Source organism: Acomys minous (assembly GCF_964271855.1).
Source record: "Acomys minous genome assembly, chromosome: 16".
NCBI classification, from domain to species: Eukaryota; Metazoa; Chordata; class Mammalia; order Rodentia; family Muridae; genus Acomys; species Acomys minous.
The window spans coordinates 36244519-36271870 of NC_140498.1; the positions used below are offsets into that span (position 1 = coordinate 36244519).

Genomic DNA, 27352 nt, shown 5'->3' on the forward strand with positions numbered 1-27352 from the left:
TCGTCGTCTTTTTTTTTTTTTTTTTTTTTTTTTTTGGTTTTTCGAGACAAGGTTTCTCTGTGTAGCCTTGACTATCTTGGACTCACCTTGTAGACCAGGCTGACCTTGAACTCACAGTGATCTGCCTCCCAAGTGCTGGGATTAAAGGCGTGCGCCATCACCGCCCGGTACATGATGTCTTCTTAATTGACATTTTTCTGTTGAAATTTGCCTATCACTGTGATAGCCTTTCCACAGTCTTCTCATATGTCCACTTACCTCCCGTCTGCTGATGTTTTTAAAGCACCTCCTGTAGATAGTATATAGTTTTGTTTTGTTCTTAACAAAGTCCGTCTCTATTCTGTCTTGCTTTTACCTGGAGTGCTTCCCATATGCAGAGTGGCAGGTGAGGGTATTATTAGCTTAATGTCATTTGAACAATTTCCTTAGAGCAAGGCTCTGCCTTCACATGCTACCACGTACTGTGCCATTGAGTCATGTCCTCAGGGTTGGCATGAGGTTTGTTGAGCCGCTGGGGATATATGCTTAGGCCTGGCTTGGGAGTCGTTGCCCTGTGTCCACCTAGCACTGGCATTCCTACCAGCTTTCTCTGTCTGGGTAGGTTATCCCACTTAGTTTATAACATTTTTACCCAAGATCCTACTGTGTCCACCTTTTACGTGGGATTCTCCTCTAGCTTTTCAGCTGGTTAAGCATTTGACTGTCCCTGAACCTGTGCCTGTGGTATCCAACTCCATCTGTATGTAAAGTCTGGCCCTAAAGTTGTTTCTGGCACTTGAGGCTCTGTTTTACCCTTTCTCACTCAGCAGAAGGTTGGGTGCTGAGTGACTGACAGGAAAGGCCCTTCGTTCAGACGCCCCAGGGCTAGGCTCCCTGTCCCTTTGCCAAGTCCTCATTAACTATGCCTGTGTCTCCTTTATAGATATGTGATAGCCCTATACTTAGTGTCATGTACTTTTGTTTTGCCTGGTCACACAAAGGTGGCATTTTTAGTATTTTTTTCTAGATGGGCATTCTGTGTGTAAATACTAGTTTGGATCATGTTTAGCCAACTACCTGTAAAAAAATTGACTTAATATTAAATCTTGCAGTGTTTGCACTACTTTGGTTTTTATGGTTACCAGATGCTGAACTCATTTAATGCATTGATTATTATTTAGTTGTTGTTGCTCTAAAGTTTTGGATTGTTAAATAGTAAATTGAGGAAGGAATCTTTAAACTCCCAGTTCTGAAGAAATAGTTAAAAATGCTATAAAAAAGGGAAATGAAAATATTACATGGGAAGTTAAAAGATCATAAGGGAATGCCATACGTGTCAAAATGACTCTTAGACACAGTAGAAAAATAGAATGGAGGTAGCAAGTGGAGAAATGCTGAGACTTAATTCATCATCTGTATTGTTATTACAGCAAGCCTGTCGTCTACCAGTCATAAACAGAACCAGCTCTGCTTCTTTCATGTTGTCTAAGCTCGAGAGTAGCTCAGAGGAAGGACTAACAAAACAGTCTACTCGATTGACAACTGACTTTAAGGTCCCCACAGCTCCCATGGTATCACTGTGCCTCAGTAGGTGTATTTGTAGGTTTTCAGCTGCTGTGTGTTTGGTATTATATGTTGAGATAGAGTCTGTGTGTGTGAGACAGAGTCTGTGTGATAGTTTCTGTGTAACCTAGGTTGACCTAAAACTCATTACAGCTTTCCTGCCTCAGCCTCCTAAATGCTTGGATCATAGGAATGTTTGGCTAGCAGATGTCTCTTTTTAAGAACCAGATAAAAAAGCTGGGCATGGTGGTACACACCTTTAATCCCAGCACTTGGGAGGCAGATCACTGTGAGTTCAAGGCCAGCCTGGTCTACAAAGTGAGTCCAGGACAACCAAAGCTACACAGAGAAAACCCTGTCTTGAAGAAAAAACAAAACAAAACAAAAAAACCCCAAACAAACAGATAAAATAAGGGCATTTTCCTGACAGATCTAAGTAGAGTGTTTGCTGCCATGAGATCTTAACAGTGATGTTAAAACACTTGTCAGTAGTTTAGAGGCAGGACAAGAAGGAGGTTTAAAGTCACCAGAGACATGGACTGAGTAGAATGATCAAGCCGAGTGGTTGCATGGCTGGATCTCAGAAAGTTCCAGCGCCGTGGCCTTGGACAATTGAAGCACAGATTGCAGAGCTCAGGATGCCCTGCCACTGAGAACAGTGGGGAAGCTGTTAGCACAACTGTATGGAGCCCTTAGGAAGAGACCTGCAGCCATAGTCACGTGACGTGGTTGATGAGCTAAGTGGTGAGAGTAGTGACCCAGTTGACTTTCCTGAGTTGGACAACGGTGGCCAGAAAGCCAAGAAAAGAGCAAGAGTAAAGCAGGAGTTAGGGAAGCATTCATATGCTTGGGTGCAGATGGCAGTTGCTGTGTTGGTGCAGCAGACATTTGACATGGGATGGCAACTGGAGCAAAGGTAGCAGATTGCTGCGAGGGTTAGAGTCCAGCAGACACAGGGACATTGGCAACTCTGTATATATGACGACAGCGAGGAGAGACATGGGGAATGGGCTCGAGTCCTTGTGTAAAGTTGTTCTTTCTTTGTCATCTGTAAAAGGTTCCCTACCTGTCAGGAAATGTACATGCATAGTAAACAGAAATTTACCTTCCATGTTTTCTTTCCTTTTCTTTGTTACTGTATTTAAATTTTCTTTAAGAAAATTGGTCAAGTGGCATGCATGTAGCTTGCTGTGGTTTTATCTACAGCCTTCTATTGCAACTTGGGTAGAGTTTGCCAGATATGTGAAGATTTGCATTATGGCCATTAAAGATTGTTTTCTTTTGGTGCTGTCATCAAGTTGTAAAGTATGGAGATCTTAGTTTGTATGAACTAGTCAGTAGTATGTGTTTAAAAGTACTAATGCAGAACAGTGCATTGTCAGGTATTTGTAATTTGGATATAGAATGCATTCCCATCATCTTAGAGATAGATAATATACTAGAAATCAGATATTTAGTGAAGGAAAGGAACTTTCAGGATGGTACATGTAGCATGAAGCCTTTAATAAAGCTTTTAAACAAGTGAGACAAGTGAAAAGTCCATTGTCCAGGAATAGATGCAAAAGGGGTAAAACTCAAATGACAAAAGAATAGTAAGCACCAGTTCGAGGATCAAGCTCACATCAAGGCCGAGCCATAACTCAGGGTTTGGAGGCGGCCATGACAGTGGGGTTAAGCTGCAGCTTTCTAAGTTTGATACATGCCTTTTATTTAGTTAACATATATTATATATGATTTTGTATTTGTATCAAATATTACATTAAAATGTAGCAAGTGACGGGGCCGGGGTAGCATGATATCTCAGTAGTTTGATCTGTAGAACTCAAATGTGGAAAGACTGATTCCTGCAAGTTATATTCTGACTTCCACACATGTGCTTGGGCATATGTGCATGCGCATGCACACACACACACATGCGCACACTAACTGTAGCAAGATTCAGTTTTTTTCTTCAGAGGGAAATTTAGTGAAAGACATGCATAGAACTAACTGGAAATGAATAATTTATTGGGGGTAAGAGATGTATATTGAATATATTAAGTCACATCCACTTCTTGATGTATGAGAATTTTTTTTATAGTTGGATATAATAGGTCTGTCTATTTGGTACATAGAAAATTTTTAATAAATGTTTATTTTCCACTTTTTCTGTCAAAAAGTCAGTGAGAAGAAATCTGTCTGCCTTTTAAAGGTATCTATAGTGTGGTCAAAAGCAATTGTTACTGTATTAAAAAGAATGCCCAGCATTGCTCTAGTTTGTACATTGTGTGCAGTAGTATTCAATTTCTTTTGTGCAGACTCAACAGTTCAGTTAATGTTGAACAAAGAAAATTATATGCTTTAGTTATGTGTGCTTTAATTTAGATGCTTAATGGCTTTTAATGTTACAAAATAAGTTTATTATTATATTATGATCTCATTTGTATTATATTGTCTTGCTCTCTCATATCTGTGGTGATATGGTCATGGTTTACAAAAACAATAATCCCTAAGAAATAGGTCATTAACAGTAGTTAACGATTACTTGTGATCTATGGTAATGACTGATTTCTTTGGGATTATTGCAGTTATAAACCATAATTACAGATTATTACAGCAATAATTATTTTGTTAAGGAAAAAATGTTCTATGCTTGAACAGCTGCTTAAACAAGCGCCTTGAATATTTCAGAATGAAGAGAAAAATGGGAAATTATAATGAAAATTTAGTCTTATAAAATGAGATTATAAGATATTTATAGATATGAGTCTTGTGTATCAGATAGTTTCTTCTAAATTCAGTTTAGATGCATGTGTTGACATGGTTCTCTGATTGAACTTTCTGAATGCAGTTTTGGGATGAAGATAATTTTTTTTTTATATCCTTTAGGTATACAGCATGTTTTGATGGACATTTACATAATGAAATGAATGCTGTAGTCAGGGTTGTTGCCCTGTCTACCCCCACCTTCCATAGTTCCCCGCACCAAGGCAGGGTTTCTCTTGTGGCCCCTGGCTGCCCTGGGCTCGCTTTGTAGGCAAGGCTGTCCTCAGACTCCTAGAGATCATCCTGCCTCTGCCTCCCGAGTGCTGGCCATAGTTTTGTGTGTGCTTCTGAAAAAGAGATGGTGACACCTGGATGTCACTTGAAGCTCATGCTATTATGCTGTGTGATGATGTTCTTTACTGTAGTCCCAACGTGTCTTCAGTCTTTAGGTGTGATTGACCTATGCAAGTTTATACCCTTTGACCTACTTCTTCCCTCTTTGATATGGATATCAACCTCTCTATTATATCACACTTTTTTGTTTTGTTTCTGTGTGTCACATCATGTTTATTTTTGCTTCCATGTCTGGTTGACTTCTCAAATTGATTCCTCCCTCTCTCTCCCTCCCTCTCTCTCTATTTCTCTCTCTCCCTCCCTCTCTCTCTCTATTTCTCTCTCTCTTTCTCTCTCTCTCTGTTTTCAAGACAAGGCTGTTCTGTGCTCTGGCTGTCCTGGAACTGGCTCTGTATAGACCAGCCTATTCTTGAACTCACAGAGATCTGCCTGATTCTGCCTCTGCCTCCCAAGTGTTAGAATTAAAGGTGTGCACCAGGACACCTGACCCTCGGTGTTACTTTCCTTTTTTAATTTTTTTTAAACGTATTTATTTATTTGTGTCTGTGTGGATGTTCGCTCTCCATATATGTCTGTACCACATTCATGCCTGGTGCCCATGCAATCTGGAAGAGGACATTGAATCCCCTGCAACAGGAGTTGCAGATGCTTGTGAGCTCCCATGGGTCCTAAGAATCGAACCCAGTCCTCTGGAAGAGCCCAGTGTGCTTAACCATTTAGCCATTTCTCCAGCCCTAGTTTTATTTTTGTTTTTCAAGACAGTGTTTCTCTGTGTAGCCTTGTCTGTCTTGGATTCCTTTTATAGACCAGGCTGGCCTTGAACTCACAGCAATCTTCCTGCCTCTGCCTCTCTGAATGTTGGGATTACGGGTGTGTGCCACTTTTCAATGTTGCATTTTAAATAGAAGTTTGGGAGAATAGCTTGATATTCATGAGAAAATACTGCCTCACCTTTAGCTGAGTCCCAGAGTTGCATCTGACAGCTTCCCGACAGCCCTTCACTGTTCTTGCTAGCATTACCTCTAACTTGGTCAGTTCCCAAGAAAAGAAGTACCTGCTTTTCAGTTCCCTAGACCATAGAGACTGTGGCCTCTCAATCAAGAAAGGGCAAATGTACACCCACTTTTCAAAATAAATCAGTGAACTTTCATTTAATGTACCATTATTTTATAAAAATGGCTATACTTTTGTCACATGCTACTTATATATGGTATTATATAAGGTGTCATTTTGAGGTCATAATGAAAGAATTAAAATTTCTGAACATTGAGATGGCTTATGGATAGTTTCATTAGTCTACTGTTAGACAGTAGTGTTCTTTATATAGCACTGCAAAAATCACCCTGCCTGAGGAACCCTCCCGTGCCAGTAGATTCAGCTCTCAAGCAGAGAGTCATTTGCTCCCTCAGACTTTCACATGTTGAGTCAGGCCTTCCTAAAGCTTGGCAGGTTCTCAGCCAGTGTTTTCTGGGTGTTTCTTCCTGGAGAAGTCTTTTCAGCATGGAATTTTGTTGCTGCTGCTGTTTATCATACAATCAACATTAAGGAAGTATAAATGATGAGTTATAGTTAACTTTTATCATAGCAAAACTTTGACAAAGTGGAACAACTCAAAGTTCTTAAGTAATGTGTAATTTCATTTCTAGTACAGCTTCTGAAGGAAGGCAGAACTTTTATGGTTTTTGTGTGTGGCTAGAAGTGGGACTTAGCATTAACAGGCCTTTATTCAACAATGATAGTAATAATAGCCAAAACAGACAGAGTGACTACCTACAGTGCTGACTCCTGTGTGCTATTATGAGTACTTAGGAAGAGTAAGTCGCTAATGTAGTAAATAAATGCCAGACAGACGCCTTGAAGCTAGCGTTTGCTTTGGTGGCTGTTGGTGTTGCTTACCGTGCTGGTTTCCCCTCCCTGCGCTGTCTTTTGAAACAGAGTCTCCCTGTGTAGTTAACAAACCTGCATCACATTCCCAGCAACTTCTGCTTCTCAAAGTTTATCATGTATCATTCATGGAGAACTATGACATTTATATACAAGGAACAACTTTGGTTGGTTTTAAATTAGGTTTTCTTAAATAAGAGCTAAGTGGCAGGTGGTTCACTTCACATTGATGGAAAGCCTTGTATATCACGTTTTCAAGCAGGGCAAGTTTGTGCTGTGCTCTTTAGTCCTGTAATCTCAGCATTAACGAAGTTGAGACCAAAGACTGTGAATTTGCGTGCATAATGCGTGCAAGGGCTACTTACAGTCTAGAAGAGCACACCTCACACAGCATCAACAGCCCACCACCTCCTCAAAGGAGCGGTTTGCCTAATATTTTTTCAAAAGGAACTACAGTCATTAGTATCTAAATATCTAAAGTGATGAAGTGTAAGGGAGGTATGGGTGAATATTTGCTCCTAAATTATATAGTTTGCTTTGAGAAATAGTGTTGTTTGGAGTGGGAGGGGTTACACAGGGTCTTGCTGTGTAGCCTGATCTGGCTTCCAAACAAAGGAGTATTTCTGCTTCAGTCCTCCCAAGTCCTGGGACTGTAGTCAAGTGCCACCATGCCTGACTTGTAGAAAATTTAAAAAATAGTGACTTCCTTGGGGCAGGTAAAATGTTACATTCAATAAAAATTATGCTTGCAGTATTTCAGAATTACATTTATTTTAGAAGTGACTAATAGTTCACACACAGTGCAACTGCTAGTCTGTTAGCTGGTTAGAGTCATTGCTGAGAGCCTCATGATTACTAGGATTCTAGGAAATACAGCTGACTCTTGTTATTTGGGGATAATGGTCTATATAATCTGAACACTATTCACAAACTTCCAATCATTGTTCCTGTTGGTAGTATTGGGTCGTAACTTCCCATCGGACCATAGACACATAACCATTGTTGGATGTGTAAGTCTTTATAAAAGCTCTTTATTTAAATGTATTATTAGTTCATTAACATTGAACTCAGGCCCAACAGCACTATTGGCTCATACTTAAACAGCTTATATAGCACATAGCTTGTTATATAGAAGGCATGTGTCTTAAGTACTTCTCTATTGCTCTGAAAAATAAATTCTATGGCTAAGGCAACTTAGAGAAGGAAACATTTAGTTGGGTCTTACAGTTCTAGGGGGCTGGGGGTTCATGACCATCTTGGCTGTAGCATGGCAGCTGGCATGGTGCTGGAGCTGCAGCTGAGAGCTCATATTCCCATTTACAAGCAGAAAGCAGAGAAAGCACTGGGATGACAGGAGGCTTTTGAAATTTTAAGTCTTCCCCCCCACCCCCCATCCCCTACCCCCCACCCCAGTGACACACCCCCTAATCCTTCCCAAATAGACACCAACTAATCAAGTGGCTGAGACTTACAGGGGCATCTCATTCAAACCATTAGAACACATAGTATCCCCTCCCCCAATCCAAGAACAATACATAGCACTTTGGTGTGACACCAGGGCAATCTCATGCCGTATAAATGGGAAAAATATATAGATTAAGTGACTAAAAAGAATGTTGGTTAGAGATGAAATAAAAGGGTCATACTGCCGAATAGGAACTGGAGTCAGTGTACACCAGACAGCTCAGCCTTTAATGTTTGCACATATATGTGAATTATTTTGAGTAACAATTTAGGGTCACAAATAAGTTTTAGCAAAAAAGTAAACTAAAAACAATAGGGAATCTACAAATAATAAGAGTTAGTAGTAGCACGTCTTGTATAGAATGTACAATACAAGAGTGGCCAGGCTATAATTTAGACTCTGGAGTTGAGTAGAGAGCCTAACAGACAAAAGGACCTGTTTTCCTGCAGTTTACAGTGGGGTTAGCAAGCAATAATTAAGAGTAGCTATATAGAATATGTTATATGTTAGAAATCAGTATGTGCTAAAATAAAAAGCAGAGACACAGAGAGAGGCTGTGTTCTACTTGTTGTCAAAGCTTGGTGATTTATCAATTAACAGTTGCTTTAGTACCTCAATTTCCTGGGCTTTTGAGGCACCGCAGTTAGCTGATAGCCGGGGCTCAAGTTGTTTGTGTTCACATCTCTCATCAGTTGGTATCTAGGCTGGAGTTCCTGGACCCAAACATAAGAGGTCAAGTAACCCTCAGAAGGATATGTAGGTACAGACGTTTATGACTTCGAGTTAGGCATTTCTTTCTTAGTATTGCCAGACAGACACTAACAACAATAGTTAAGTGCTTGGAGTATATTAGAAGTAAGAATTTTTTGTTCATTGAAGAACACCATCAAGAAGGTAAAACTAAGACCTACAAAAAATGCAGTGACATATAATAGTATCTGATCTAAAATACATGAAGAACTTTTACAACTTGGTAACAGTGACAACTCTGCAAAGTAGCCTAGGGACTTAGACTTTTCTCCTTAGAAGGCATAAAATGAGCCAGTAAACACATGAAAATATGCTGAACATAATTAGTCACAAGGGAACGCATCTCAAGATGACCTAAGCTACCAGTTGACACCCACTAGGATAGATGTAGAGAAAAAAGGTGATTACAAGTCTGTTAGTAAGAACATTTGTAGAACACAGCACTTACACTTCATTGGTAGGATTACCAAATGGTGCAGCTTGATGAAGCAATGTGAGCGTTTCTCAGTACTGTAGAGGCCCATATGACACAGCTGTCCGAGGTATGTGGAGACTTGAAGACATGCATCTACAGTGTGTACAGTGTCCATCTCAGTACTCTGCAATAGTTGGAGGTGATGATCACCCCAACATCTAGCAGCTGAAAGAGTATGTAAAACGTCACCTCCAAACAACAGCATACTCACTGTTCCTTCACAGCCAACACAGTGCTGCCACAGCACACCTCAACCTTGCCGCTGTGTTACATGGAGAACACAGTCACAGAATACCATTGTCAGATTCTGTGACTACAAAGTGACCCAGGTAAAGCAACCAAATGTTTGCTGCGGTTGTGGTGGAGATGGGAGAGGGAGCAAGGCCACCATACCTAACTCTATGAAGTTTAATTTTAGTACACTTAATCATTATGAGATTTAATTTTAGAAATAAGGAAAGCCTTAAAGTTTTTGTAGTGTTCGTTGCCCAGCTCTGTGACTTTACTCAGAAGACTAGCCTCCGTGTTTTAAGTGAGTTGTCTATAAGGTTTTTATTTAGCAGGCCTGTTAAAATCTAACAGATCAGGGCCTGGAGAGATGGCTCAGTGGTTAAGAGCACCGCCTGCTCTTCCAAAGGTCCTGAGTTCAATCCCCAGCAACCACATGGTGGCTCACAACCATCTAATGTAATCTGATACCCTCTTCTGCAGATAAAGCATTCATATGCAATAAATAAAATAAATAAATCTAAAAAAAAATCTAACAGATCTACAGGTTAGAGATCCCCAGTAGAACACAGGACTCTCAGGGTCGCCAGACTTGTCACAGTTACTGAAATTGGCAACTACTGTGATAAAATATCAGAAAAACTGAGTGAACCAGGGTCTAGTCTTCAAAATAAGGTGAGGTAATATACAGGAACGTAGATAATTGCATCAACAAACATTCATGGTCTGATGATGTCAGATGTAAAGATGAGTACTTTTATGATTAAGAAAATGTTCTAGAAGCAGAAGCGAGGACCATGAGCACGTACTCCGTTCCATGTTCAAGTTGCAGGATATAAGAGGCTTGTTAGAACGGGCATGCTAACTGTTTGCATGCTCACCAGGGCACACTACATGCTGTCTAGACTCTTCTTTTGAGCTGGGAACACTTTGGAAGCACGGATGTGAACTCATGTCTTACATGGGCTTTGTGCGAGTGTCATCCTTATTAATACATGCTGTGGACCTTGTGTTGTGATGTTTTTCTTGATCACACCAGTTCTTCACCTTTAACTGTCTCGTGTAGCTAGTGGATACACTGCAAAATTGACAGTTTCTGATTTGTTCATGTTTTTGTGATAGACAAAAGAGGGTGTGTATTTGCCAGAGCGTATTTCTTATGTGTAGGATGTCTGTCATTGAAGCAGGTTGCAGACCCTCTGCTCCTACAAGGGAGTTGTTTGTTGATTGCTGCAGTATAATCATGAATGCTAACATCTGCAGGAAAAGCATTGTTGAGAATATATTTATTCTTCCCATGTCTGTTAACAAGCACAGGCCTTTTCTGATATCCAGCATATTTAAATGAATAGAAAGGTCACATGAGAAATGCCCTCCCCCTTAAGATTTTCTTTTACATCTATGAGTATTTTGCCTGCATGTATGTATTTGCACCATGTGCATGCCTGGTGCCCATGGAGATCAGGTGCTGGCATTGCAGCCTCTGGAACTGGAGTTAGAACAGTTGTGAGCCACTATGTGGAAGCTTTAACCATTGAGCCACAACTCTGGCCCCAAGATTTTTCTTCCTTCCTTCCTTCCTTTGTTCTGTTTTGTTCTTTCTTTTTTCTTCTTTTGGTGTTGTTATTTTTCTTCCTTCCTTCCTTCCTTCCGTTCTTTCTTTTTTTTTTGTTTTTTTTTGTTTTTTTTGTTTTTCGAGACAGGGTTTCTCTGTGTAGCCTTGGCCATCCTGAACTCACTTTGTAGACCAGGCTGGCCTCGAACTCACAGCGATCCGCCTGCTTCTGCCTCCCGAGTGCTGGGATTAAAGGCGTGCGCCACCACCGCTGGGCTTCTTTCTTTTTTTTAAGATTTGTTTATTATGTATAGTGTTTTTTCCTGCCTGTTCCCCTGCTCGCCAGAACAGGGCACCAGATCTCATTCTATATGGTTATGAGCCATCATGTGGTTGCTGGGAATTGAACTCAGGACCTATAGAAGATCAGACAGTTCTCTTAACCTCTGAGCCATCTCCCTAGCCCCAGTGTTGTTATTTTTCAAGACAGGGTTTTTCTGGCAGCCTTGGCTGTCCTGGACTCACTTTGTAGACCAGGCTGGTCTCGAACTCACAGAGATCAGCCTGCCTCTGCCTCCCGAGTGCTGGAATTAAAGGCCTGCACTACTGTGCCTCACGGCCACCAAGACTTTTTTAAAGTTAAAAAAAAAAAATAATTTGGGAATTGTTAAATAGTTTGCTCATCTTTGAAAAACAAGTTATCAAGAATGAAACAAAATTTCTCTGTGAAATGACATTTTATGTTAAAAATTCCTACATGTCTCAAAAGTTTTAGAGAATCTAATACTTGTATTAATGAATCTAGATATCTAATATAATAATCTTTAAAAATCATAAAGTCTTGATACCCCAGACTAGCCTAGAATTCTCTGTAGCGTGCAGCCTGACCTCAAACTTGCCATCCTTCTGCCTCAGGTTTCCGTGTGCTGTCATAGCAGGTGTGTATATCATGCTCAGTGCACAGTAACACAGTTTGGTGGTGAGAAAAATCTCGTTGTTCAGCCCAGGCTAGCCCGGAATTCATGGAGATCCTGATGTCCTCTTGCTTTGGCACCCACCTCTCCTGGGTGCTGGATTCCCGTCGTGCCCTGCTGCGACCACAATCACAGTGCTCTTAGCCTAGTAGCAGAAATGGTTATACACAACACATTATGGGGTCTGTTCTCAAGTGTAATTTTTTTGTTGTTGGCTGTTTGGGATGGAGCTCTGCTGGAACTCACTAAGTAGGCTAGGCTGTCCTCAACTCAAGAGATCCACCTGGCTTTGCCCTCCCTCCTGCTGGGATTAAAAGTGTGTATCATCGTGCCCAGAGCTATTACATTTGATTTTAATCAAAATTGTGCCTTATTTTTCCCCATTTGCAAATGAAAACCTTAAGAGTTAAAGAGGTAAGTGAGTAACTCATATAAAATTGAAATAGATTGGTAGGACTGGAATTTATAAGTCTGTTGAACACTGACTTTTATAGTAGTTGATTATTTGTTTAGAAGAACAGATGATTTTGATAATTTAGGGATTTTCTGAAAAATAGGGTTATTTCAATGAATCTTTCTCTCCTTTCTTCTCCTTGTAAGGACGTCTTGCATGGCTGATATACTTGGTTGGCACCGTTGTAGGAGGCAGACTAACATATACCAGCACAGATGAGCACGATGCGCTGGATGGAGAATTGTCCTGCCGGTGAGTGAGTACCAGCATTTAGCCTCTGATTTAGCTTTATAAGGCCAACTATAAAATGATGCACTTGGCCTTTGGGTATTAGTTCCCTTTTTACTCATAAGAAAATCAGTGCACAGAGATTAAGTGATTAGAATTTGATTCTTTAACCAGTAGGTGCAATTTTACTTGATTTTAGCTCCCTAGAGCTAGTGATCACAGCCTTCATAAGCTGCTGGATGAGTCCTCACGCTCCCAGGCCGAGGGTACTCTTACTTGTGAATAACGAGAAAAGCTTGCCTTTCCACACATCTTGACTAAATATCATGTATCCTGCGCACTCATGCTTGGCTTTTGCTTTTTGTTTGGTGAAGAGTTTAATTTCAGTGAAAATAAATATACAAAATTTCAGAGTACTGCTGTTGGTTTTGTAAAGACCCTATGATGATTTTGAATGTGTAGGGGTATTACACACTGCATGTGTATCTTCAACCTTTTTAAAAGCAAAAATTGTTTTTTTTTTCTTGATTTTCTTTGTCACATGACTTTATTTTTTTTTAAATACATTTTTATTAATTTATACATATTACATCTCAGTTGTTAGCCCATCCCATGTATCCTCCCATTCCTCCCTTCCTCCCACTTCCCCCCTACTCCCCTCCCCTCCCCTAAGTCTGTGTCTGAGGGGGACCTCCTCCCCCTGAATAAGCTCATACGGTATCAAGTCTCTCCTTGGTGACCTCTTATCTTTCCTCTGAGTGCCACCAGGCATCTCCGTCCAAGGGACTTGTTCAAATATGGGGCACCAGAGTTTGTGTGAAAGTTAGATCTCCTTCTCCACTCAACAATGGAGAATGTCCATCGGCTAGTCCGGGTAGGGGTTCAAGGTTTTTACTGCCTATTTTTTCCTTGGCTGTTGCCACAGTTTGCGGAGGGCCCCAGGGCCCAGACTCTCCTGTAGTTTTCCAGGACCCACTGGATCCTTCTATTTCCTCTTTCTCCCAGGCTTCTCACACCTAAAGTTTCAATAGGATGTCCTCCCTTCTTACCCACTATTCTGATAGGTACAGTTTTTCATGGGGACGTACACCTTGGACTAGTGTCTCGATATAAGTGAGTATATACCATTTAGCTCTTTTTGCTTCTGTGTGAACTCACTCATTATGACAATTTCTAGTTCAATCCATTTGTCCACAAATTTTGGAAATTCCTTGTTTTTAATAGCTGAGTAGTATTCCATAGTGTAAATGTACCACAGTTTCTTTATCCATTCTTCTATAGAGGGACACGTAGGTTGTTTCCAAGTTCTGGCTATTATGAATAAGGCAGCTATGAACATGGTTGAGCATATGTCCCTGTTGTGTAGTAGTACATCCTCTGGGTATATTCCAAGGAGTGGAATAGCTGGGTCTTGAGGAAGCCCTATTCCCATTTTTCTGAGAAAGCACCAGATAGCTTTCCAAAGTGGTTGTACTAGTTTGCATTCCCACCAGCAATGCAGGAGTGTTCCTCTTTCTCCACACCCTCGCCAGCATGAGGTGTCAGTTGAGTTATTGATCTTAGCCATGCTGATGGGTGTAAGATGGAATCTCAGTGTCGTTTTGATTTGCATTTCTCTGATGACTAAGGAGGTCGAGCATTTCTTTAAGTGTTTCTCAGCCATTTGATATTCCTCTGTTGAGAATTCTCTGTTTAGCTCTGCGCCCCATTTCTCTATTGGGTTATTTGGTTTGGTGGTGTTTAATTTCTTAAGTTCTTTATATATTTTGGATATTAGACCTTTGTCAGATGACGAGTCGGTGAAGATCTTTTCCCAGTCTGTAGGCTGTCGCTTTGTTCTCTTGACAGTGTCATCTGCCTTACAGAAGCTTCTCAGCCTCATGAGGTCCCATTTATTAATTGTTGATGTTAAGGCCTGGGCTGTTGGTGTTCTGTTCAGGAAGTTGTCTCCTGTGCCTATGAGTTCCAGACTCTTCCCCACTTTTTCCTCTAATTGGGTTAATGTCTGTGGTTTTAGGTTGAGGTCTTTAATCCACTTGGACTTGAGTTTTGTGCATGGTGACAAATATGGGTCTAATTTCATTTTTCTACATGTAGACATCCAGTTAGACCAGCACCATTTGTTGAAGATGCTGTCGTTTTTCCATTGAATGGATTTGGTTAAAAGCAAAAATTGTTACAACATTGTTTCCTCACAAGAAAAATGGAAATAGTATCTGTTTGGGGGTTTTTATAAGATTCAAATGAGTTAATTTTTTTTAAATGCTTAGAACAATGCCTGGTTAATAGTGCTATATTATATACACATATATGCCTGCAGGCCAGAAGAAGGCATCAGATCCCAGTAAAGATGGTTGTGAGCCACCATGTGGTTGCTGGGACTTGAACTCAGGACCTCTGGAAGAGTAGACAGTGCTCTTAACCACTGAGCCATCTTTCCAGCGCAAGTATACCTACTTAAATTAAACACAGTTTTGTGAGCATTTAACCTAAAAGTTAAATTTTCTAGATTATACCATAATTTAAATTTGATTCTCAAATTTTAGCTTGATTTTTAATATTTCTTTATTATAAATTGACCCCAAATACTGTGTTTTATGTATTGAGAATTTCCTTAGAGTTGATTTCTTTTCTCTCCCTACCTCCCTTTCTCACTTCCTTTCTTGTTTATTTTCTTTCTTTTTTCCTCAAGACAGTGTTTCTCTGTGTAGTCTTGGCTGACCTGGACTCACTTTGTAGACCAGGCTGGCCTCGAACTCATAGAGTTCCAAACTCACAGAGATCTGCCTGCCTCTGCCTCCCTGAGTGCTAGGATCACAGCAGTCATGTGCCACCCTGACAGTCTTAGAGCTAATGTCTTAAAACAGATAATCACAGTGTCTGTAGCATTTTAAGGAATCACAATAAGTATTATCATTTGGCCTCAGGAGGAGTTATACGTGTTTAGCATTCTTAATCTGAACACCTAAAATTCACAGTTCTTTATAAAATCTGAAACTGAATTTCAACACAGCCAGAAAATATTCCAATATCTAAAAAGCTCTTAAGTCTGAAGTATTTAGTGACTCAGATACTTGATATGATGTTCAAATATGTCAATTTATCTTCCGAACCAAAAGCTTGTGGGTGTCACCATTTCTCTACTGTTGAACACTATAAAATAGAATTATTTTTATTGATAAGTTAATGTAACAAATGGCTCGTATTAATTTGAATTTTTTGTTCTATGTGGCATTCAGCTTTTTCATTCATATTTTTATGATTTTATTTTCTAATATTGGTATTTATATGTATCATCTACCTGTTGTTGTATATGTATATATGTATGTATGTATGCTTTATTCCTCTGAGTGGATGCAGATGTGTGGGGATGCATGTACAAATGTGTGCTTGTGGAGGCACAAAGTAGACATTAGGTCCTGTCCTCAGTCAGTCTCGAGTTACTGCAGCAACCTCTGTCACTGATTCTCGCCCTCTAGCTGGTTTGCACAGGGACATCCTGTTCCTCCTGAGTGTGGGGATTGCAGCTGCTGCTGCATCTGCTCACCTGTGGCTATGCATTCTGAGGATTCCTAATAAAGTCCTGCTGCTTGCAAAACAAGCTCTTTGTCCACTAAGCCATCTCCTTGGTCCCTACCTCACTTTTCTTTTGTGATTATCTTTTGAAACTTACTTACAATAAGTCAGTTTATATTTAGGTTTTCAATATTTTACTATTCAAAGTGTTAACGCAGACCAACTCTGTTTTGTTTTGTGTAGTCTTCTTGGCTATCCTAGACTTGCTTTGTAGACCAGGCTGGCCTCAAACTCCCTGAGATCTGCCTGCCTTTGCCTCCCTGAATGCTGTGATTAAAGGTGTGTGCCACAGCATGCCCAATTATGCTAACTTTACTTTTTAATGGTCTGTAAGGCCACATATCTTACACAGAATTCTTATGTCCTTTTAGAGGTCTTTCATATGTTCCTATTGCCGAGCTATCTATTGTTAGAATACTATTACTCCAGCAAAATCTTTAAAACTAATATTAGTTATTACATCATTCTTAAATATAGTGTGTGTGTGTGTGTGTGTGTGTGTGTGTGTGTGTGTGTTGGGATAGGTGATTAATATCTGGGCAAATGTGTGTGTGAGTGTCCATGCATGTCAGGCCAGAGCAGGAGATTGGGAGTCTTCTACTATGTTCCACCTTGTTTTTGAGATGGCCTCTCATTGAACCTGAGACTCACTGTTAGATTCTGCCAGCTGGTCCACAAGCTTCGGTCATCTGCCTGCCTTTGCCCTGCAGCCCTGGGGCTAGCAAGCTCATGTGGCCATACCTGGCTTTTATGTGTTTACTGGGGATTCGAACTCAAGTCTTCCAGTGATTGCTTGTATACCAACCATTTTTATTTCACTGAGCCATCTCACTAGCCTTAAATATATTCTTAAGGTTTTGATAAATATGGTGTAATTGTGAATAGGGTTTCTTTGTATATTCTCTCTTCCTGTGTCTTTTCTTTTTAATAAAATTTGAACTTGCAATTATATTTTAATTAATGAATTTTTAAAGATAAAACTTTAATCTGAATATATAAAGATATTTCAGTTTCACTAAGGCTTATTATTTCATATGCCAAATTAAGTTACGTGAAAATGTGAATATTAAATATTTACTGCTTTTGTAAAATGCTTATATAATTATTTTTTGTTTTGAGCTACTTTATTTATTCCCTTTACATCCTGGTTGTAGCCCCCTCTTTCCTCTCTTCCCTGTCCTTCCTTCCCTCCCTATTCTCCTCCCCTCTCCTATTCCTCAGAAAAAGGGAGCCCCCACTCATCCACCCCCTCCAGCTCATCAAATTGCATCCTCTTCCCCTGTGGCCTGGTGAGGCAGCACCACCAGGGGGGAATGAGCAAAAACCAGGTCTCAGAGTCCATCTAGAGACAGCCCCTGCTCCCCTTACTAGGGAGTCTACATGAAGCCTGAGCTGCCCATTAGCTACATCTGTGTAGGGGACCTAGGTCCAGTCCGTGCATGGTCCTTGGTTGGTGCTTCAGTCACCACAAGCCCTTCTGGGCCCTGGTTAGCTGGCTCTGTAGGTCTTTTTATGGAGCGCCTGTCACCTCCAGGTCCTTCTATCCTTTCTCCCACTTTTCCACAAGACTCCCTGTACTTCGCCCAAAGTTTGCCTGTGAGTCTCAGCATCTGTTTTGATCTCCTGCTGGGTGGAGCCTCTCAGAGGACCGCTATGCTAGGCTCCTGTCTGCAAGCATAGAAAAATACTGTTAGTAGTGTCAGATGTTGGCTCTCTCCCGTGGGGTGGGTCTTGACTTGGGCCAGGTGTAGGTTGGGCATTTCTTCAATCTCTGCTCTATCTTTATCCCTGCACACCCTGAACTTACTTAAGTTCTTCCATACTTGCTGCTAGAACTAATCTAAAACATAAGATAGATGTAGAAGGAAAAGTTGATCTGGGAATGAGTACTGTGTGTGTGTGTGTGTGTGTGTGTGTGTGTGTGTGTGTGTGTGTGTGTGTGTACATCGTCAAGTACAAAATGGGATCGTGGCTAGGCAGGGCCTCAGTAACTTCATCTTGTTTTAAAACAACAGCAACATATAATTTCTATAGTCCTAGCCGTCAGGAGGCTGAGGTTCCAGGACAGCTATGAGAACAGAGCCAGTGTAGGACACAGGGGGCCCTGCCTCAGCTGTGCCAAACCAAGCACTGACCCACCCCCACTTACACAGTGTATTGATTTTGTTCATGCAGGGTACTTAGCAGTCCCCCACTAGGAAAATTTCATAAAAATATGCAATGTTCAAGGGCGTTGTAGTTGAAAATGCAAGACTGAGAATTCCATATTATATAAAAGTAAGAGTTAAGAAATTTACCCTAATCTTCCATTTAATTTATTTAACAATATTAGTTTTAGTAATAAATTAAAAATTTATTATTGTGTCAAATAATAGTTAATAATAGGTAGTATTGAAAATGGTTGAAGTGAGCCTGGTAATGCAGTTTTGTAATCCCAACTACTCAGGAAGATCACAAGTTTGAGGCCTACCTGGGCTATAGAGTGAATTCAAACAAGCCTCATCAACTTAGTAAGGCCCTGTTTCAAAATAAAAAGCAAAAAGGGGGATATAAATTATAGAATGATTGACTAGTATATATATAAAAACCTAGGCTCAACCTCTAGTACCACATTCTCTCTTTCTCTCTCCCTCCCTCCTTTCTACCCTCCTTCCCTCCCTCCCTCTCTCTGTTTTGTTTTTTTCGAGACAGGGTCCTCTGTGTAGTAGCCCTGGCTAGCCTAGAAACCTCTCTGTAGACCAGGCTGGCCTCAAACTCATAGATTCACCTACTTCTGCCTCCCAAGCGCTGGGATTAAAGGTATGCCCCACCATGCCTGGCCAGTAACACATTTATGTATACACACAGCTTGATTTTCTTTTAAAAAAAAAAAATCAATATTTTTGTATGTTTTAGATAAAAATTTAATGATTCATTAATGGATACTGAATGTAATTTCATAGACATGGTTTTTAATTTTAAAGAGTTCAAGTATGATTTTGAAATATTTATAAATATAAAGAACATTTAATATCTACTTACTGAAAAATAAGAATATTTACTTTTCTATCTGTATATATTAAATATTTACATGTATGTCATATATGTGTTTATAAACTTTAGTAGAATAGTATGTACATGCTTACCTGTAGGAGGTTTATATTTATATTATAAAAACTAGAAGAAACTAGACCAATTATGTCTTGTAAAGGTAGGATTTCAGATGTTTTACATAACATTTTCTGGATCTGCTTTTGTATTTTTTCATGTTTTAGGGTGATTATTATGGTTGTAATAAAAACTTCAACATTGTTTCTCTGAGAATTTGTGCTAAAGTTTTTTTTTTTCTTCATGGAAAGTGTTTTTCAGCTCATAACTTTAATGGATACCAGATTGCCTCGCTGCACCAATGAGAAAATAGAGCTTGCAATTCTCTGGTTTTTGGATCAGTTTCGTAAAACATATGTCGGTGACCAGCTTCAAAGAACCTCAAAGGTAGGTTCTTACTGTCGGAAAGCCTTAGCGTGTCACTGGGAATGAGCATGGGTCTGTGCATAACAGGTGGGAGTTAAGTGATGCGTCTTGTGAACCTCTACCACAGACATGTAATTGATAGCGGAACTCATCTGTTGAATTGGTATTGAAACACAATGCAAAATTAATTCCCTTGTTTCATACATACATTTATCATTTTCTCTAAATAAATAATAACTATTTTTATGTGGATAGTCATTAAACACTTTGGATTTTTCACAGTACTTTGATAGGTAATGTCTTTTATATTTCAAGATTGGAAACAAGCTTTTCTGTTTTAATAGTTCAGAGGTTTGGAGGGGTGGACATTTAAGTGATGTCTAGTATATTTCAGTCATTCCTGGGCATTCTTACGTGCTAAATCATGTGGACTAGCCGAACTTAGACGCATGCTAAACAGACAGCAGCTAGGTCACTGTAATGTTGGCATACTTCTAATGAGGTAACTTAAAGGTTAGCATCAGCAACCTCTAGATAAATTGACTTAGAGACACAATAAAAGATTATTGAGGGTGTTTTCGTGAGTCCTATGGGAGCGCTTAGGGATGTACATGTCCTTCTGTATGTGCACATTCTGCGTCCGTGCTTCAGCCAGCTGGGCGTTGAAAATAGCATTGCGTTTGTATTAAACACGTTTCGACTTTTTCCTTGTCATCATTCCCTAAAATACATTGAAATTACAATAACAATTGTTGTACAATTTGTATGTAATCTAGAGATGATTTAAAATATCAGGGAAGATGTGGGTGTAGGTTATATGCAAATTAAATTCAGAATTCTATTTACTAGTTGCAAAGCATTATTTGACTTTCAGACTTTGCTTTATAGGGCTACGAACATAGCATGGGGGTAAAGCACTTGCTTAGTACACATAAGGCTCTGGGTTCAATCCACAGTACTGAAAAACGGGAGAAAGGAGGGGGGCGGGGGAGGAGAGAGAGACAGGAAAAGGAAGAAAGACTGATGATTATCCTTTAAGATAAAATTTCAGGTAAAGTTTTCTTTGCCTTTTAAAGAATTGATATAATTTGATGCTTTCTTGTTTGAGTATATATGTTATTCTATTTAACCACTGAGCAGTATCTCTAGTTTGGATCTTGACAATTTTCCAAAAACTTGTATAACAAATCGTTGAGATGCCAAGGTGGATTCACCAGAGCTGTAAATGATACCTGTGTTGGAACTATGTTCTGTAAGTGGAAGAGAAGCTGTAAATGAAACTGGTCATTTATTGAAGTTAATCTTTGTTAGAGTCTTTGCTGAGAACTTGACTAGTATTATCTAATTGATTCTCATAAAACCAGTATGGAAATAGTTATTTTGTTATGAGTTTCCATTTTATAAACATGGAAAGTGAGGCTTTGAATGCTTGAATACATGTGTTTGTGCATTTTGGTTCTGTATTTGATTGGATGTCTTACCCTTTCCTGCCACTGACTTTGCTCTATTTGCCTGTGTTGTGCCTCTGTGTCGGGACCTTGAGCAGACTCTTCCATACAGGAATCCGTTGTAAAAACCTCTCTTGCTTTTTGGTATTCAGGAGGGATTACATTGAGCCCAGAATGTTTGCTCTGTACTTTGTATTTGCTCTGCCTCCTCATTCTGCTGGTTTACTTTCTAAGTTTCTTAGCTCCACCCTTTTCTCCTGTCTCTTTCCCTGCATTTCTCACTGGTTTTAAAAGCATTTTCATTGTGCTCCTTGTTTTTGTGTTTTTCTTCGTCAGCACCCCCCGCCCCTGGTTTTGTGTTTCATTATTCATTCTGCCACTCAGTAATCTTCATGGAAAATGTGAGGGAAATGTAATGAGCTTCCCTATGCCTGTTATCCAGTTTGGTCAAGTCACAATGCTTTGTTTTCTTGGCTTTATACCTATATATTTTAAATTAAACACTGATAACCCCATTGCTATTTTAATTGTTATTTTTTAAACATATTTTGCTGAAAATAGCAAATGCCATAAACTTTGTGTTATTGTCATCCGTGAGTGTGTTCTTTGTTCATGTTTCTATGTATTTGTACACAAATACAATGTGATTAACTTTAGATGGAAATCATTTGCCATTGGCATCTGCAGTAACTCGCCGGCTTTGCTAAGTTCTGTTTTGGGATTTATCCATGATGAGACATGCAGATTTATTTATTACACTTGAGTGGTAGTGCGGTGCATTACTGTGACATATAGACTCAGTTTTTCTTGTTGATAATGTGCACTATTTCTAGTTCTTCAATTCTGTAGTAAATGTCCTTATTCTTACCGCTTCTTGCATGTTTAAGAGTTTTAAAAAATAACAAAAGTAAATGCTGATTGTAGAGTGTGTATGTCTCTAGCTTTATTAGATTGTGCAGTTGTCTTCATAAACATTATAACAGTTTATTTTCATCTCCCAATAAGTTAGGTGTGTCTTCTCATTCCTCTTGTAGCTTTACATTTTGACAGTCTGTGAAGCACATTTTCCCCTGTTCTTAAAATTCTTTAGTATTTCTTGTTATTTACAGTTTAAATTTTTCCAGTGGTCAAACTTTGCCCGCTTTCTTTGGACACTTTATTCCACTCTATAACATGTTTTGTGCTGGAAATGTTGCTGTTTCTTTATTCTTGCCTGTTTATACTCAACATGAAGTGACTGCTAATATGTGCTACTCTGTATTGAGGCCTAGTAGAAAAAGGAAATTAGAATGGTCTATCTGTTTAGTAAATTTTGTTGTAATTGTTTTTCTTGGTGTGTGTGTGTGTGTATGTGTGTGTGTGTGTGTACATCCATGTGTATATGTATGCTTGTTGAATCCAGAGTCCCACCTTGGGTGTCACTTCTCATTTGATGCCCAACTTGTTTGAGGAGACACGGACTGTCACTTACCCTGGAGCTCACTGATGAGGTTCGGTTGCCTAGCCAAGGACACCCAGGCATCATCCCAGCTCCTCCTCTCCAGTGCTAGGATTGCATATGAGTGCACACTTGCTTGTTTATGTGGGCTCTGGGGATCAGAGTCAAGTCCTTGCACTTGTAAGGCAAACACTTCACTGAGTGAACTGCCTTCCTAGTCCCTTAGTAAGTTTTGATTTAAGAGGAAGTGTAGGAAAGTAAAAATATAAAATATTCACTTATGAATTCAAATGGAACATAAACAATAAGCTTTCTTTCTTATGTTTCTGACTACTGTAGAGTCCAGTATCAAGCTCACAGTAGCCCATTCAGTAATAGGACAAAATAACTCACTTGGCTACACTGCAAACTGCCTATGCCAGAAGACATCGATAGAATGAATGTTCTGCTCCTAAATCCCACAGTATACTGCCTTCTCAAGTACCCACACGGTGCGCTATATCATCAAACAGCAACAACAGTGACAACAAACTGTAATACAGTTGACGGGCTGAAGTATGCAAAGTATGTTCACCAAGCACAAAGGGCTTTATATATTATTTTTGTTGCTAAGGATCAAATTTAAGCCTCCACTGGCTTTCAGCCATCACTGAGAAATCTAAACATACTTTCAGGTGAATAAAAATGAAAATACAATATAACAAAATGTATAAAATATAATTAAAGTAATAATGAACACAACTTACAGCTATAAATGCCTGCATTAAAAAGCACTGGAGCTGTGGGGTGGAAGTGACACCTTTATTCCTAGTAACCGGTAGGCAGGTATCTGTGATTCCTGATGAGCCAGAGTGATGTTTAGCCCGGGCTGGCCTTGAACTCGTGATCCTCCTGCCTCCACCTCCTTCAGCAAATCCTATCGGCGTGTACCACCATGACTTGTTTAATTATTTCATCTCAATCCTAGTAAAAAAATCTTTAAGTATCTCAAACAAAAATTAATCAAGGAAATAAGAAAATTGTAATCTCTAGGCAGTTAACTACATTCCCTAGACTAGTTTAGAAAACTATCAGCCTCCTAATTCTGCCTCTCCAATGGATGTGGTAGCCATTTCTCAGGCTCCCTCTCTGGAATCGAATCCTGATTCCCCGTCACCTGTGGTCACCATAGTAGGCATGGTGACTACCATCGAAAGTTAATAGGGCAGACATTAGAATGGGTCGTTGGGTGCGATCAGCCCTACTGCGCCTGCTGGCACCAGACTTGCCCTCCACTGGATCCTGGTTAAAGGATTTAAAGTGAACTCATTCCAATTACAGGGCCTCAAAAGAATCCTATATTGTTATTTTTCGTCACTACCTCCTCAGATTTTCAAGGGCCAGCGAGAGCTCACTGGACGCGCTGGAACCGCCACACTATATTATGCTTTTAGACCTATAAAGATTCCTATACATATTTTGTTTGTGTGTTTGTTGGCTTTAGTTAAAGATAGTTTAGACCCTAGATATGCTGTTTATTGGCAGGGTTTCGAAACTGCTTCTTTTTGTCTTGCCTATCAGACTGTTTCTTTGCTTTATGATCGTCATGTCAAATTTTATGTATATATCTGTAAATTTGATTACTTGTTTAAATATTGTTTCATTTTATATATATATATATGTATATATATATATATATTTTTTTTTTTTTTGAGAGAGAGAGGGCCAAGCTTTACTTGCTGCCCAACTTTCTAAGCAAATAGTGCAGCCCAACATGGTACTCACAGCCCATGAGGTAGTAAGAGTACTGCCTCCACCGTGCCAGCCAGCAGCAGGCCTGCCCTTTGCAGGGCCTGGACCCAGGCACAGCAGCTGCCCATGGGGAACAAGCCCAGGGCTGGAGCATCCATGGGCCCAAACACTTTACAAGTGCTGCTCCTGGCTGCCTGTGGATCTCCACTCTTACAGAACAAGGTTAGCCTAGACTACAAGACCTCCTCCAGCAAAGGTCGGCAGCTCAAAGGTCACAGCATGCAGCCTAAGCACGGGTCATGGCAGAATTTGGCATGGCTCCCCATACCAGAGCTACACACAAGTCCCAGGTCAGCCAATAGTGAGATCCTATCTCCAAAAACAAATAAACAAATGAAAAAACAAAAATATAAAAGTGGACATAGTGGCGAATGGCTGTAGTCTGGGCTGTGAGGAGCCTTAGCATACATGGGCTGAGTTCCATTATCTTGCACAGAAAAGAAATCTCAGATCAAACACCATAGCACATTAGGAAGCACTAGAAAAAAATTAAACCAAATGAAGAAAAGACATAATAAAGACAAAGATAGACATTAATCAAGTGGGGATATTAAAAACGAGTAAAACATTCAAATCCCCAAATAGTAGTAGTAATAATAGTAACAGTGACTGTTTTTGGGACCAGCGAACTTTCAGGTGGTTTGGCAAAAGGAAAAGGGACAGCAGGGGACTCAGAACACTGAAATGAGGAATGAGTGAAGAATGGCATTGCCATTACTGCTGACCGCTCAGAAATGAGTTTATCATGGAATACTGTGAACAGTTGATTGCCAGTGTTCCTTAAAGACAAATGCCTAAAGGTGACTCATTAAGACACAGAACCTTGAGTAGACATGTCACAACAGCCTATGAGGTTGTTAGTAATCAAAGTCTGCCTACAAAGAGCACAGACTCATGCAGTTACTGCGTTAATTCTAACAAGTAGTTGACAGCCATACCTACCTTGGCAAAGAATAATCTTTAAAAGCTTATGTAAAATAAAAGTAAGGGCTTTTCTATGCCCACCCCAGCTCCCAAATAATGATACAAAGACCTATATATTTATCAAAAGCTTTAGGCTCTATAGCTGGGCAGATACTGAGCTGTTCTAACCTGGCCTACTTCCCAGCCACATGGCCCCTTCCTTACCTGCCATCTCTGTCTTGTCCTGGCTCTTCCTTCTTCATCTGTGTCCTCATGGTGACTCTCCTCTCTTTCTGCTGTCCATCTGGGAACCCCTCACTGAGACTGCTAGTCCCACCTTAACTTTCCTGTCTGTTGAGACAAGAGATGCTTTATAGATAGAAATGACAGTGCCAGTGTCTGGGCAGCAAATATATATCTGGGTACACAAATCAGCATTTGTGAATACACAGTTAACAAAACATCCTCCATTATCTCCTCCTTTTATTCCAATAAAAGGCTCTTTCTCCTATAGCAATCAACTATATACAGTAAGAGCAATCATCAAAACTTTCAGGTAAGAGTTACATTTACAATATCCAGTTCATTTATAACTGGCAACCCTGGAGGAAGTATCTGTACTGTCATGGTGAGTTCAGAGCTCTGTACTTAAATCACTTTCTATCATAACTTGCGTTTATCAACTTAAGAATATGTTTTTAGACCTTAAAACATTTTTTTCAATCCTAAACAACTTAAGCTCAGTTGTGAGAATATAACTATTTAGTCTTCAGTCCCATCAAAGACCTGAGAAGGATAAACATTACCTGATTGAACAGGTGGTTCAGAGCAAGCAGCTTCCAAAACTATAGAAATGACAGAGGCAGCTGGCTGCCTGGACAGTCAGCTTCTGGCCCAGTATATGACAGACTTTTTTGTGTGGCAGTCAATTATGAAGGACTGCCTACCTAGTCCTGGCAAAGCTCAGTAGTCGATTTCTTCAGTGTCGCACTTGCCCAGTTTGGACAGCATACTGTCAGCACCTGAAGCAAGAGTAAGCCTGTATTCCTATGTGAATGTTAAAAAAATTCTAAAATTTTAAAAGATCCAGCACCCACCCTATAACACCAAGAACAAGACTAAGATGGCTACTACTTGGACTTTAAATGTTGTGATGGAGGTTCTGGCCAGGGAAATTAACAAATTGAAATGAAAGGTACCAAGGCTAGAAAGAAGAAATGAAACCATCCCTGTTAGCAAATTACATGTCCTTATATATTGAAAAAAATTCATAAGGACCCACTGGAACTAATATACTAGTAAATGTGCAGTATATAATAATATCAGTAACTATACAAGAGATTGTTCAAAACATATTTGAGTTCAGCATAGGTTCATGCTCATGATCCTAGCCTTTAGGAGTTTGAGGCAGGAGGATTACAGATATGAGCCAGCTTTGACTTGATTGTAAATTCTGTGTTGTCCTAAACCACCCAGGAAAACACTGCCTTAAAAAGAAAGAACTAAAAAAAAAAATTCTATTAAGTTTGCTTGTACCAACCAAACCAAAACAAAAACCAAAAAAGTGCAAAACTCCTATTTTAACATAATAGCAAAAATAATTTAATACATAAAATTATATAACAAAAGAAGTGTAAAGTTTATAATATGAAAACTAAAATATATTTTTGCTGGGAAGTGTGGGTGCACGCCTTTAATTCTAATACTTAGGAGGCAGAGGCAGGTGGATCTCTGTGAGTTCAAGGCTAGCCTGGTCTACATAGTGAGTTCCAGGACAGCCAGAAATGCACACAGAGAATCCCCGTCTTAAACAAAAACCAAAACTAATTTTAAAAATATCTATCTGTCTGTCTGTCTGTCTGTCTGTCTGTCTGTCTGTCTATCTATCTATCTATCTATCTATCATCTATCTTGTTGAAAGAATTTAAATGGCCTTTTACAATAGGAAAGAAGATCCAGTCTTGCGGTTGGCAAGGAGGAGTACTCTACAAGTCGATCCACACTTTGAGCATATTGTTTCCCAAAATCTCAGTTGCTTTGTTTGCAAGAATTGACAAGCATATCCTAGCATTCACAAGATTAAAAGGAC

At 39.7% G+C, this 27352-nt stretch overlaps 1 protein-coding gene across 3 annotated transcripts in view; it reads left to right on the top strand.

The window, feature by feature from the left end:
• RANBP17 (RAN binding protein 17) overlaps window positions 1-27352 on the top strand; it is a 300545-nt gene that overhangs the window by 55571 nt on the left and 217622 nt on the right. For all 3 annotated transcript variants that reach the window (XM_084764395.1, XM_084764396.1, XM_084764397.1), the window contains exons 13-14: window positions 12573-12678; window positions 19569-19704. In XM_084764395.1, coding sequence (XP_084620521.1) covers window positions 12573-12678; window positions 19569-19704 — 242 coding nt within the window. The remainder of the gene's footprint in view (window positions 1-12572; window positions 12679-19568; window positions 19705-27352) is intronic.